The sequence below is a fragment of the Astyanax mexicanus genome, chromosome 2, assembly GCF_023375975.1.
Source record: "Astyanax mexicanus isolate ESR-SI-001 chromosome 2, AstMex3_surface, whole genome shotgun sequence".
Classification (NCBI taxonomy): Eukaryota; Metazoa; Chordata; class Actinopteri; order Characiformes; family Acestrorhamphidae; genus Astyanax; species Astyanax mexicanus.
Genome location: NC_064409.1, coordinates 77915913 through 77930393, shown reverse-complemented (window position 1 = coordinate 77930393; position 14481 = coordinate 77915913). Strand labels below are relative to the sequence as shown.

At 35.7% G+C, this 14481-nt stretch overlaps 1 protein-coding gene across 1 annotated transcript in view; it reads left to right on the top strand.

Moving 5' to 3' along the window:
• The window catches only part of fam135b (family with sequence similarity 135 member B), a 111816-nt gene extending 97649 nt beyond the window's left edge, over positions 1-14167 (top strand). Inside the window, exons 17-20 of the mRNA XM_049474898.1 lie at positions 2217-2368; positions 2468-2578; positions 3349-3462; positions 5371-14167. Of these exons, the coding sequence (XP_049330855.1) occupies positions 2217-2368; positions 2468-2578; positions 3349-3462; positions 5371-5576 (583 nt within the window). The 3' untranslated portion in view covers positions 5577-14167. The remainder of the gene's footprint in view (positions 1-2216; positions 2369-2467; positions 2579-3348; positions 3463-5370) is intronic.
• The last annotated feature ends 314 nt before the right edge of the window (positions 14168-14481 follow it).

The window sequence follows — 14481 nt, the reverse complement described above, 5'->3', positions numbered from 1 at the left end:
CATACACTTTATTAATAATGATTACCAACTAATGTTCGGTAGACAAGTAACAACTGCATTCGTTAATCTTCTTGTCATTTGCTTATATGCTGCAGCTGTGCGTACAGCCATTGTTAAGTATTTATTAATTAAATATTAATTATAAATATATTTGGCTGTGATAACACTTATGCAGTGGTGGCCAGTTACTTGTTTTATTCACTGATGTCAGTTAACTAATATAATATTATATATTTAACATTTTTACTTATATTGGAAATACAGTACATCTCTACATGGATTAGAATTATTTTAATTTCACTTTACATCAGGTATATATTTATTTATTTATTTATTTATTTATTTTACTGAACCGAGCTGTATAAGTGCTTATTAATGTTTAACAGATGTTAATAATGCTTAACAAAGGCATTATTACTGGTTAATCATGGTTTATATTGACAATCTCTACATTCCAAGAAACACTCACACATATATATATATATGATGAAATGAAGCATAAGCAACTTCTAGACTAATATTTACTTAAATATAAATATATAACGATTACTGTAAGCATAACTGCAGCACACAAGCACACAAATGACAAGAAGATAAACTAATGCAGTTGTTACTTGTTTACCTAACATTAGTAAAATATATGATAGTAAAATGTTAATTTATGATTTATTGTTCATCTTAACAAATGATTCACTTGTAATGTAAAAATAACATTAATTACTGCTGTTTTTCCTTGTTTAATTAACATTACCTAAGCATGGTTAACGTATTACCTCATGTCTTGTTCATGGTAACTGATGCATTAATTCATTTTAGTGAGTCAACAATTAATGCAAAGTGTTACCAAGTTTCTTGTTTTGGGTCTTGTTTTGTCTAAGTGGTTCTTCTTTATGCTTAAGTTCAGTGTTTTTCATTGTTTTAAAATGCTCTGCATTTTAGATTATAACTAAACTCCTCCAAACTGTGTTTTATAGAATATATTTTAGTTGAGTAGTTCTTGCTTCTCATAACCTGGATTCGAACATTACTCAAATATTCACTATTCACTGTATACCTGTAACTCTACCTCTTCACTACTTTACTTTAACTGATGCTCTCAAACACTTTATTAAGAGACAAGAAATTCAAGTAATTAACTCTTGATGAGTTCAGCACAGCTGTTAACTGAAAGCCTGAATTCCAGGTGACTCTACCTCATAAAACTGACTGAGAAAAGAGAGATGAGTAAAACTGATCAAGAGGAGCTACTTAAAAAAATCTAAAATATAAAACATATTCTAAATAACTCCATATGTCTTTCTTAATAGTCTGAATGAGTTTAGTATTAATCTACAATACAGAACATTTTAATATAATGAAAATCACTAAAATAAACAATACAACAAATGAGAGACCATCAGAAGAGACATCACAGAACATTCCATAACATCAGAGAACATTCCTTGATATTACAGAACATTTAGTGACATTGCAGAACAATCTGTGACATCAGATAACATCTTTGACATCACAGAACATTCTGTGACATCAGAGAACATTCTGTGACATCACAGACCATTCTGTGACATCGCAGAACATTCTGTGACATCGCAGAACATTCTGTGACATCACAGACCATTCTGTGACATCGCAGAACATTCTGTGGCATCCCAGAACATTCCGTGACATCAGAGAACATTCCATGACATCCCAGAACATTTCCTGACATCACATCCCAGAACATTCCTTGATATCACAGAACATTCCGTGACAACACAAAACATTTCCGTGACATCGCAGAACATATTGTGACATTCCAGAACATTTTGTGACATCCCAGAACATTCCGTGACATCAGAGAATATTTTGTGACATCACAGAACATTTCCATGACATTGCAGAACATTCTGTGACATCCCAGAACATTCCGTGACATCAGAGAACACTCTACCTCTTCACTACTTTACTTTAACTGATGCTCTCAAACACTTTATTAAGAGACAAGAAATTCCTGTAATTAACTCTTGATGAGTTCAGCACAGCTGTTAACTGAAAGACTGAATTCCAGTTGACTCTACCTCTACCTTTTTGTACCTTTTCTACCTTAAATCTCAAACAAATATAACCTGAGTAAATATAAAAAGCACTTTTAAAATTATGATTTCATTTATTAGGGTAAAAAAAAAAACATTTTTTTCTGTTATAAAATTGATTTGTCTGTGTTTTTGTGTTTCCAGCTTCATCGGTCACTCTCTGGGAAACGTCATCATTCGCTCGGTGCTGACCCGACCCCGGTTCCGCTGCTACCTCAGAAAACTGCACACCTTCCTCTCCCTGTCCGGACCTCACCTGGGCACTCTGTTCAACAGCAGCACGCTGGTCAGCACAGGTAACACCAGCTCCCAGCTGTTCCTCAGGATTCTCATAATGAATGGACCAATAGGATTGCTCCAATATAACTTAAAATAACAATATTATGTGCTGTAAGGTCTTTGGCTGATGCAGAAGCTGAAGAAGTCTGGCTCCCTGCTTCAGCTCACCTTCAGGGACCACCCGGACCCCCGGCAGACCTTCCTCTATACCCTCAGCCAAAAACCAGGTACAACATACACTATATACACACATACAATACATTAATTTAACTTTTACTATATACTAGTGCATCTAAAAACATAGAATATCATTGACAAGTTACTATATTTCATTAATTCAGTTCGAAATGTGAAACTCATATATTATATAGATGTATTAGAATTACTATTAGAATATTATATATATAAGACCAATTGGTGCTTTTGGAAGTGTGGGCAGTGTGCCAAGTCCTGCTGGAAAATGAAATCTTCATCTCCATAAAAGTTGTCAGTAGCAGAGGGAAGCATGAAGTGCTGTAAGATTTTTGTGGGAAAACAAAACTGCACTGACTTTAGACTTGATAATAAAACACAGTGGATCAACACCAGCAGATGATCAGCATGTCTCTCCAAACCATCACTGATCATCATTTCATTTGTATCAAAAAATCAAGGGAGCAGAGTCTGGAGGAAGAGTGGAGAGACACACAGTCCAAACTGCTCGAGGCCTAGTGTGAAGTTTCCACCAATCAGTGATGGACTTTTATGGAGATGTGGATTTCATTTTCCAGCAGGACTTGGCACACTGCCAAAAGCACCAATTGGTTCTATATTATCAACAAAAAATAATCAGCCCGTAAAATAGATCACTCTGTGTTTAATACATCTACATAATATATGAGTTTCACATTTTGAACTGAATTACTGAAATAAAGTAACTTTTAAGTTTGGGAAGTTTGGCTAAAACTGAGATATATCACACATGACCGACTCACTGTGTGTTGTTATTGTGTTTTAGGGCTGCAGTTCTTTAGGAACGTGGTGTTGGTGGCGTCTCCACAGGACCGATACGTCCCGTTCCACTCAGCCAGGATAGAGATGTGCAGGACGGCTCTCAGAGACAGAACCACAGGTCAGCTTAACCAAACCTACAACACACTCCAGAGATATTCCAGAGAACCGTAGCTGAGTGTTTCAGTCAAAGACTGTATAAAACATGGACAGCACTACAGCATCTCTCAGTAGTAAAGCCCCTGCAGGTGTAGCGCCTCTGCTGGCTGGTTGCAGTATGACGCAGTGTAGCTCCGCCCCCCATCCCCATACTGTATGTTTTAATGACAAAACAGTCCCGCCTATTTTTTACATCTTAATTTCTAATCTAAACAGTTTTTTTTTTATTTTCACTGTCCAACAATTCCAAAAGTTAGTTTTCCTTCTACTAATCGTGTACTTACTATATTATTATCTTCACCCAGAAATCAGTTTTTAAACCTTATTCTGAGGTTACACTTAATTCTGAAGTGACATAACAATCCAACCACCAATCAGGGTTTCCCAGGGGTCTTAAACAGTCCTAAATTCAAAGTCTTAAATTAGAAATTCATAAATTTAAGGTCTTAAAAATATTTACAAATGGCCAGATCCAATACCCAACCCAACACTACTGTCTGTGGAACTTATAATCTCCCTTTTTACTAATTTGTGCACACACACTAAAATACTCACATTTACACTTACTAACACCTACAAAAATACATATCAAAGCAACACTTATTTGTTGTATTATTTAGGAAATTATTCATTTTTCCCTCCATCGATTACTCATTATTACTCATTATTTTTTCCTTTGTCTCCCATTAATTACTACATCACTCTCTACCAACAATTTATCTTTCTCTTGCTTTCTAAACTTACCTATTTTCGGTTGATTTTGTTTTTTCCCTTCCTTTTATCCCCCCTTAACTAACCTGGGAGATTAGCTTTGTGTTTTCTGGGTTTCTGGTGTTGATTTATATGCAGTTTATAAACCTACAACTTTTGTGGTAGATTTTTGTTGCCACATTAACATTTTTTACACCAAATATTATAACTATATCGTCGCTGTCCTATAAAAAAAAAAAAACACTTATCTCCATTTTTGTTGATTTTTAGTTTACAACATAATTTGAACAGACAAACTGACTCTTACACTGTGCCAAAATTTCTTAATAAATGGACCAATAGAAACTTTTCAAAATTACCTGAAATAAAATCTTTTTACTTTGACTTCTATTGAAAATTTACAAAGTTTTCTCTCTAACCTGTAAAGTTGCTGTTTTGGAGATAAGTGTTTTTCATTGGACAGCAACGATATACAAATATATATATATCTCCATAAAAGTTGTCAGTAGCATTCATCGAATGTATGAAACTGTTCTATTTATATTGAATAAAACTTTAATATTAATTATTGTTACAGTTGTATATTCTTGAAATGAATACAAATAAAACTTGATTTAATAACTGAAAAGTCAGAGGCTCACGGTAAAACGAACAAGCACGGGTCAAAACCTGAAAGACAATAAGCCAAAACATCAGAGCCAAATCATAAATCAAAAGAAGGGAAAACGTTAGCCAAAAGCAGCATTCAACAAGCATTTTATTGGCATTGCCAATAAAATAGGAATCTCTGAAGCAAATAAACATTGAAGAACCTATAGAGGGGTATAAACCCCCAGTATTGAGAACACTATGGACCAGTAGAAGAACTGTGTTGTTCTCTGGAATGATGTAGCTCCAATACTTTTAAATGGGATGAGTTGGGGACCTCACTCCATTCTTGTCATTAAAAAAAATTTTAAAGCAATCAGATCCTCACAGCAATGAAAAGAAAAACAAATCCAAATCTAATAGAAAGTCTTATCTGGACAGTAGAGACAGTTAACTCCAACTAAAGCAGAATAAACTCTATTTAATACCCTTGATTTCTCAACAAATGTAGTTTCATGTCATTTATATTGAAATTGAAGTCTTCTATCTCCGTCTGTGTGTCCTACATCAGGTCCGGTGTACACCGAGATGATAAACAACCTTCTGCAGCCGCTGCTGGACGCCCCGAATTGCCGGCTGATCCGTCAGAACGTGTTCCACGCTTTACCGAACACGGCCAACACGCTGATCGGCCGAGCCGCCCACATCGCCGTGCTGGACTCGGAGCTGTTCCTCGAGAAGTTCCTGCTGGTCACTGGTCTCAACTACTTCAAATAGAGGCTTGGAGCCAATCGCTGGTTAACAGGCCAACTGGAACCATCCTGAGATCGAGCAGGATTCAAATGGCCAATCAGATCAAGATCACACCTTTAAGGCCACGCCCACAGTTTTTTTAATCAATTAAACACATCAGGTCTGCTTTAGAAGACCAATCAGAACAATCCCGAACCAAGTTCCTCAACTATTAAACGACCCAATGGCCAAAGTGTTGTTGGGGGATGTATGGAATCAGGAGGATCCAGCAGTATATAGGTATATAAATGTTGTACAGTATGTATAGTATACAGTACGTATATAGTGAGGCGTATATAAATATATATATAAATAGAAGTGAAGATAATATTTGGAGGCTGGAAAAAGCCTTAAACCAGATGATATTAACACAGCTTCGAGAATTAGCCCCCATAGTATTCTGTTCCAAACCGTCCATGGTGTCGTCCGTGTCGCGCCCGAATGTTCGCCTACGTGTCGTTTGTACTATTAGATCCAGTAGTCGTGTCCAATCATCCAATGGTGTTTAAGATCTGAAGCATTTTCTCATCGCTGTTCATGACTTGAAGTGGTCGAAGTCACTGGACTTGAAGTCACTGGACTCTCAATACTTGAAGAAGTTTGATCAGTAGGGTCGTGTTTGTAAATGTGAAAAAAAGGCCTCCTCGTACTTCATGCAAAAAAATAATAGCGTTAAAATAAGCGTTAGACTGAACTAAACAAGATTTGCATGCCTCCTCTTTACTGAGCGTCATTTAATATGGTGAACCAAGCCATTGCTTAATGTCTGCTCACTGCAAAAAAAAAGAAAAAAATATCTTACCAAGTTAAATCCACTTAAATATAGATTACCCTACTGGAAAAAACAGCTAAAGCTGGTCAAGCTGGTTGGTGTTTTGGAACCTGGTAACTGGTTCATAGCTGGTCAGAACATCTAAAACCAGCTTGTAGCTGGTTTCTAGCTGGTAACTGGTTTCTAGCTGGTAACTGGTTTCTAGCTGGTAACTGGTGAATAGCTGGTCAGAACATCTTAAACCAGCTTGTAGCTGGTTTGCACCTGGTAACTGGTTTCTAGCTGGTAACTGGTGTATAGCTGGTCAGAACATCTAACACCAGCTTGTAGCTGGTTTGTACCTGGTAACTGGTGTATAGCTGGTCAGAACATCTAACACCAGCTTGTAGCTGGTTTGTACCTGGTAACTGGTTTCTAGCTGGTAACTGGTTCATAGCTGGTAACTGGTTCATAGCTGGTCAGAACATCTAAACCAGCTTGTAGCTGGTCTGTACCTGGTAACTGGTGTATAGCTGGTAACTGGTTCATAGCTGGTCAGAACATCTAAACCAGCTTGTAGCTGGTCTGTACCTGGTAACTGGTAGCTGGTTTTAGATGTTCTGACCAGCTATGAACCAGTTACCAGGTTCCAAAATACAGCTTTAGCTGGTATGAGCTGGTTTTTCCAGTAGGGTATATATCTAAATTATTATATATCTAATTTAATTTCTCATTCTAAGATCATTACAGCATTGCTGTATTGATAAAATAATTGATAACATATTTCTAAGTGTCTTGAACTCGTTCCTACCCAAAATAACCATGTTTAAAAGCTCCTTACAGCACTCTGTCTGTCCTTCAATTGTCCTTCACTTTAACTCATGTACCAGGATGTAGTGTAGGAGTGTTTTAGGGCCCTATTTTAGTGATCTATATTGCACTGGTCAATTGTGGTCAACCGTGCAGCTGGATTTAGGGCGTGTTGGTGTGTCTTTGGTACCATTAACCCTTGTGTGGTGTTCATATTTTTGTTACTCGTTTACTTTGTTACTTGTATTTAATTCAGCAAAATTAAGCAATTTTACATTAAAATGCTTTACACATGCTTGCTTCACCTAATTTGCAAGCAATATAAACAGCTTACATGGTTAATATTTGCTCTTTACCTTTCTTATGTTACATTTCTTTTAAAAAGTGCTACTCTTTTTTTATTAGTTTTTTAATGAAATGTAAAAGAAAGTGAATTAAACTCAAGATATGAGTAGAAAATTAGTTTAGTTTCAAATTTACAAATGAAGCCCTTGGCCAAACATACTGTATGTAATATAAATGTGTGTGTGTGTGTGGGGGGGGGGGGGGGGGGGGGTACAGTGTGTGTTTATCAAAAATGTGTTTTGATATATGTTTTTCACAAAAAATGGGCCAATGCCAATGAGTTTGAGTTAGAAAAAATATTTCTTTAGTATCATTTGATGAAAAATTAAACCACACAAGGGTTAAGGATACAAAATACGCCTGGCGCTGCTCAAAACAAGCAAAAGGCATGAACTAATTCTCTTAATTAATCATGGGTGTGTTTAATTTTAGGCGTGATGTGAAATAAACCAATCAATCAGTGTGGCACGTTGCTATCTTAACAGTGCAGCACTTTTCGTTTCTAACCGGACTATCATGAGCTGCTCGTTCACAATGTGAAGATACTCCAGCAGCTGATTTAAGGGAACAGTAATGATATTTTATACTTTATTTTGTTTATTGTTGAGTTAAAAGTCGAGCGCACCTATAGGAAAGAACTCTAACTATTGACCGTTTAAACAATAATGTTCATTTTACTCAAACATATACCTTTAAATAGCAAAATCTGAGGGCAGATCAGGGTCTGCATGGACTATATGGAGCTGTATCTCAGCTGGAGGAGTTTTTAAACAGTAAATATTGAACTTAAATGATCTTTCAGTCTATAACTATGTGAATTAAAGTAATTAAAAAATAGTATTAGGGTCAGTTTGTACAGAAATATGGTTTATTATAATGCTGCATCGTTTTTAGCAGGAAGTACGATGAGGCCTTTAATCTCTGTTCATTGTTGCTTGTAGATTAAACTGCTTGAAGACCTTTCTGATGAGTTCCTCCATGTGATAAAAAAAAAAAAAACTATTTTCAGAGCTATTTTCGTATGATTTTATTTTTTAACGATGGCGTTCGTCTTCTGTCGTAGCGTTTATGTAGCGTCATCGTGAAGCGATCAGCCAAACCATCAGTGTTATTCGTACAGTACTGCAACAATGTGTGTGTGTGTGTGTGTGTGTGTGTTCTGGAAACTTCCCCAACCTGTCAATCAGCTTCTGTTTTTTTATGTGTGTGGAGAAATCAGAGATCTGTGGTCTGAATGCGTTGATGATATATTGCCTTAATTTATCAAAAAAAGGCTTGTATTTATCAGAATGATCCACCCCATCCTGTCTTTAATCCCATCCTGCTTTTTTAAAATGGTTATTCACTCTTAATTGAGAAGATTGAGGCAACGTCTGACTGACTGAACTGTTTTTTTGTTTCTTCTACTGACATATATTCATATATTTACTTTTAATTTGTTTTTAATGTGGAAGATGTTCGTTTTGTATAAAAGTCCATCGTGGGTCTCATGGGTGCTACATTGATATGGTTTATTTCACTCCATGGGTGTTTACATTGTCATAACTTAACATTAATAATGATATTATGATGAAATCTGTATTTAAATCATCCAAAGCCAAAATATAGCACATATTTTCTGACTGATCTAACTCACTAATCGCAATTACCATCATTGAACTTGAACTTGAATTGGTTGGTGTGGTGCAGTGGATAACACCACTGCTTGCCAGTGAGCTACCACTTCATGTGGGCGACTGCGGTCCACTAAATGCCATAAATCATCAAAAAAAGAATTAGAAACTCTATTTAAACTAAATATTTGTAGTCTAGCCTCCCAAGCACTGTTATTTCTCATTGGGACTCATTATAAACTAGTCCCTGGTCAGTTTAAGGAAATCAATAAAGTTCATTAAGATGCAAAACCATGAAATTTAAGCATACACTCGACAATTAATGTCCATTATATATTTCCTTACTTTCTTATTGGCATAATGTGGCACTTTGATGACTTTTGAATGTGATCGTAAGACATGAAGAATGATTATACTGAATATACAAGCAAATACAGCTCACTGGGTGTACTGTAGCCTCTTATTTGTAGGGGTTTAACGGTATGTGTATTCTTTGCGACCCATCACGATATGGGGTCACGGTTTGGTACACGCAAACTCATGTAGAATACACAGTACAGGCTATAAGAGACCAGTGGAACCAATGAACATAATGCGGAACTAATAGGAAATGGTATGGAACGGTTGCCTCTCGCTTTCCAGTGTGATCGCAGGGTTAGGCGCTCGTACTCTAACAAGCTCTGACCTCTCTCTCTAGTAATCTGTTTAGGAAAAAAATATTTGGAGTTTAAGCAGTTAAGGAAGTAATTATGTTGTTTTTGTTCTTAATAAAGCAACACAATCAGGCTAATTTGTTGTTTGTTCCAACAAGATCTAAAAGATGGAGTCTCTCATGATGACAGTAGGAGAGAAAATAATCAAATTTAATAAAAGAGCTCGAGCCACGTTATAACATTCCATCCCAAAAAACTAAACAAGTATAATGAAGATTCATTGTATTATGAAGTTAATAAGGGTAAGGCTATACAGAATGCTCTGCCTCTTTATATTTTTTACTAACCATACCTAAAACATACCGGAAATGTACCGAAAACGAACCGAAAACATACTAAAACATACCGAACCATAGGATTTATACCGAACTGTGAATTTTCTTACTTATTACTATTATTAAAAATTAGATTGTAATCAATTCTATATAGTATATCAAAACACAAATTCACCAAGTGATGGCAGAATCTACATTTGGTTTTATACAGTGACGTTACTCTAGTCTGACCATTTTCTTTTTTCGATAACTAATCTAACACGTTACTATTCCCAATCCAGTAATCAGATTAATGTTACTTTTCCAAGTCACTGTATGTTAATTTTTGGTCATCTAAGTTAAAAGATATTGTAGCATCTGGCTGGATGCTTTGAAACGATGGACAAGAAAGGCGTTTATAGTCGCTTTATTGCCGGAACTTCTGCTGAAAGTAACTAATTAAGTAAACTGTAAGTAACTTAGTTACTTTTAAAATCAAGTAATCCATACAGCAACTAAATTACTTTTTAAAAGAGTAATCAGTAATTAGTAATCAGATTACTTTTTGAAAGTAACTACAGTATGCCATCACTGGTTCTATATTGTGTTCCATTCAAAATACTAACATAGAGATTAAAAATTCCCAGTAAAGAAAACAAGAGACAAATAAAACCCAACTAAAACTAGTCCTGCATCAGCAATCAACACACTAGCCTCAGCTAATTCAACTAGTAAGGAATATTAGAGTGTTAGTTCAGATTTAGAGATTTTAGAGTTGGAGCTGACCTAAAGACACAACTTCCCAAAGCATATACTGTAAATTGGAGAACAGAGCAGTGAAGCTGTATCTGATATTTATATGGAAATCGTGTTCGCATTTGAATTCATTGAATTCAGTGTATTACCTTTAACACAGTGTTCCTGTCAATCACTGAGACAACCTCGCCCGTCCTCCCTCTCTTCTCTCTCTCTTCTCTTCTCTCTCTCTCTCTCTCTCTCTCTCTTTCTCGTCCTTGTCAGCTCTTTTGTGCTGATGATCCTCTTTGTGCTGTTATGTTTGTACAGACTGACACTGATTGGTCAGTAAACGCACTGCCAGAGCTATTGATCTTCATCAGACTATTTAAAGGCTCTTTAATCGAAGAGTAACAGAGGTCACATGATAGGTCACTCTGAGAGAGACCCTACAGATGATGCTCACATTTACAACAAAGAACAGAACAGAAGAGGCCCAGTCTGTACTGTTAGAATTCATCAAGGACAAACGTGTTAAAAACAAGAGAGTTGTGTTAAAGGGGATGTGAAGTATTTAATGAAAGCAAAGAAGATGCAGATCTACAGCTGTTCAATCAACCCTAATATGAGTATTTGTGAGCTGTAGGAAATATATTGGATATATTGCACTGTGAGGAAGGGATTAGGGTATGATTTTTGTATGGATAGCTGCAGTTTTGGGTTGGTAGATTGTTTAGTTGTTAGGTTTTTTGGATTGTTTGAGTTCTCAGAGGAATCATTTTGAGTTAAGATGTTATGAATTGTTAGGAATTGGTTTGGGCTGCTTTGGATTGTTGCACTGTTGGATTGTTTGGGTAGTTGGATTGGTTTGGACTCATTTGGACTAATTTGAATTGGTGTGGTTTGGACTAATTTGGATTGGTTGATTCTTGGATTGAATTCTGTTGTTGAATTGGTTTGAATAGTTGGATTGAGTTGGGTTGTTGGGTTTGGGTTGTTGGATTGGTTTGGGCAGGTTTAGGTTGTTATATTGGTTTGGGTTGTTGGATTGGTTTGATTGTTAGATTAGTTTGGACTAATTTGGATCCATTTGATTGTTGGATTGGTTTGGACTAATTTGGATTTTCGGATTGTTGAGTTGTTGGATTGATTTGGGTTGTTGAATCGGTTTGAATAGTTGGATTGAGTTGAGTTGTTGGGTTTGGGTTGTTGGATTGGTTTGGGCTGTTGAATTGGTTTGATTGTTAGATTAGTTTGGATCCATTTGATTGTTGGATTGGTTTGGACTAATTCGAAAATTCGGATTGTTGAGTTGTTGAATTGATTTGGGTTGTTGGGTTGGTTTCAATATTTGGATTGAGTTGGATTGTAGGGTTTGGGTTGATTTAGGTTACTAGATTGTTTTTTTGGATTGGTTGAGACTCATTTGGATTGGTTTGATTGTTGGAGTGAATTGGGTTGTTTAATCAGTTTGAATAGTTTGATTGAGGTGGGTTGTTGGATTTGGGTTTAGGTTATTGGGTTGGTTTGGGTTTTTGGATTGGTTTAATTGTTGAATATGTTTGGACTAATTTAGATTTATTTGATTGTTGGATTGGTTTGGACTAATTTGGAATTTTGGATTGTTGAGTTGTTGGATTGAATTGGGTTGTTGGGTTGGTTTGATTGTTGTTGGATCGAGTTGTTCAGTTGATGCTAGATTTTTGGATCGTTTGGATTGTTTTAAGATAGTTTGGTCATTTGGATTTGTTTTCTTGGGTTTAGTTTTTGGATTATGTTGGCTAGTTTAATTGGTTTGGGCTGTATTTTTTTTGGTCTTCTGTGACCTCCATTCATCCAATTTCCACCATTCATACCAGCTCAAATCCCTTTGTGTATTCAAATGGCTGCCTATTAGTCTTTTTTTATTTTTTTATTTGCAAATCATACACTGTGCTATCAAAAGTTTGAGGATGGGTTGCTTTCTGGAATATTTGAATACCTTTTTTTCCCCTTTGATGGTCAGCAATAACTTGATGTAATAAAGTTTCAGCAGGTTTTTAGGGAATGAAGCCAAAAGAGGCATTTTATTCCCTATTTTTTTTGTGATGTCAGCACTCATCAGCACTCAGACCCTCCAGGTGGGTCAGAAGTGATTTAACCTCTGCTTTTAACAGCAGCTTGGGAAAAAAAGGAAGTGTTGAACCACTTTTTAGGTATAAGGTGTTCTTTATTCTAATAAAACTTTGGTGGACATGAAGTTGGAGTGCTGAAGATCTCAAGAAAAAAATTTCAAAACCTGCTCAACTTTTACATACAGAAGAAAGCAACGTTTCCCAAACTTTCGAAAATACCAGTTCAGACCTGTGTTGTATGTGTCTATATGTGTGTATATGTACATTTGTGTCCAATGAGAGGCAGCTATGTTTCATGTTATCAGTTTCATTTTGTCGGCAGACTTTTGCCGCACCTCTTTACGCAAGTTTTGATCAGACGGTTCATTAATGAATGTAGAGAAACGATTGAGAAAGCGATGTTTTCACTGTGAGAATGTGTCTGATCTCTGTGATCTACTGTGCTGAGATGTTATTGACCAGATCATCCGTGCCAATGATAGTCATGATATTTTTCTATGTTTGCTTAATGTGTTCCTTGTAGCTTTTGCCCAAAATGTATAAAATATAAATAACATATATATATTCAGTATATTTAAACATGTACTACATTATATATATGAATAGATGAGAGAAAATAAATATTATTCTTCTTTTAAACTTTCACTTCTTGGTGTTCTTGGTGCAAAATATGTCCTAAATTGGTTGCAGTCTTACCTCAGTATAGAGGTATACAAGTTATTTCAGTAATTTATTTGAAAATGTGAAACTCATATATTATATAGATGCATTAAACACAGAGTGATCTATTTTAAGCGTTTATTTATTTTATTGTTGACGAAAATTTGAATATTATATAAGACCAATTGGTACTTGGTAGTGTGAGCAGTGTACCAAGTCTTGCTGGAAAATGAAATCCAGCAGAACCATCACTGATTGGTGGAAACTTCACACTAGACCTCGAGCAGTTTGGACTGTGTGTCTCTCCACTCTTCCTCCAGACTCTGCTCCCTTGATTTATAAATGAAATGTAAAATATACTGATGATCAGTGATGGTTTGGAGAGACATGCTGATCATCTGCTGGTGTTGATCCACTGTGTTTTATTATCAAGTCTAAAGTCAGTGCAGTTTTGTTTTCCCACAAAATCTTACAGCACTTCATGCTGAACCTCTGCTACTGACAACTTTTATGAAGATGCAGATTTCATTTTCCAGCAGGACTTGGCACACTGCCCACACTGCCGAAAGTACCAAAAGATGGTCTTTAATATAATTTTCTAATTTTCAGAGACACTGAATTTTGTATTTTTTTTCTTGTTGGTTGTAAGCCAAAATCATCAATAAATAAATAAATAAACGCTTAAAATAGATCATTCTGTGTTTAATAAATCTTTATAATATATGAGTGTCACATTTTGAGTTACTGAAATAAAGTAACTTTTCAATGATATTCATATGTATTTTTTTGAGATGCACCTGTATATCATCACTGTCCAATGAAAACCAAGAATTTTTTTTTTTTTAGGATTTTTAAGTTTACTACAAAATTCAAACAGATAAACTCTCCCTTAAAT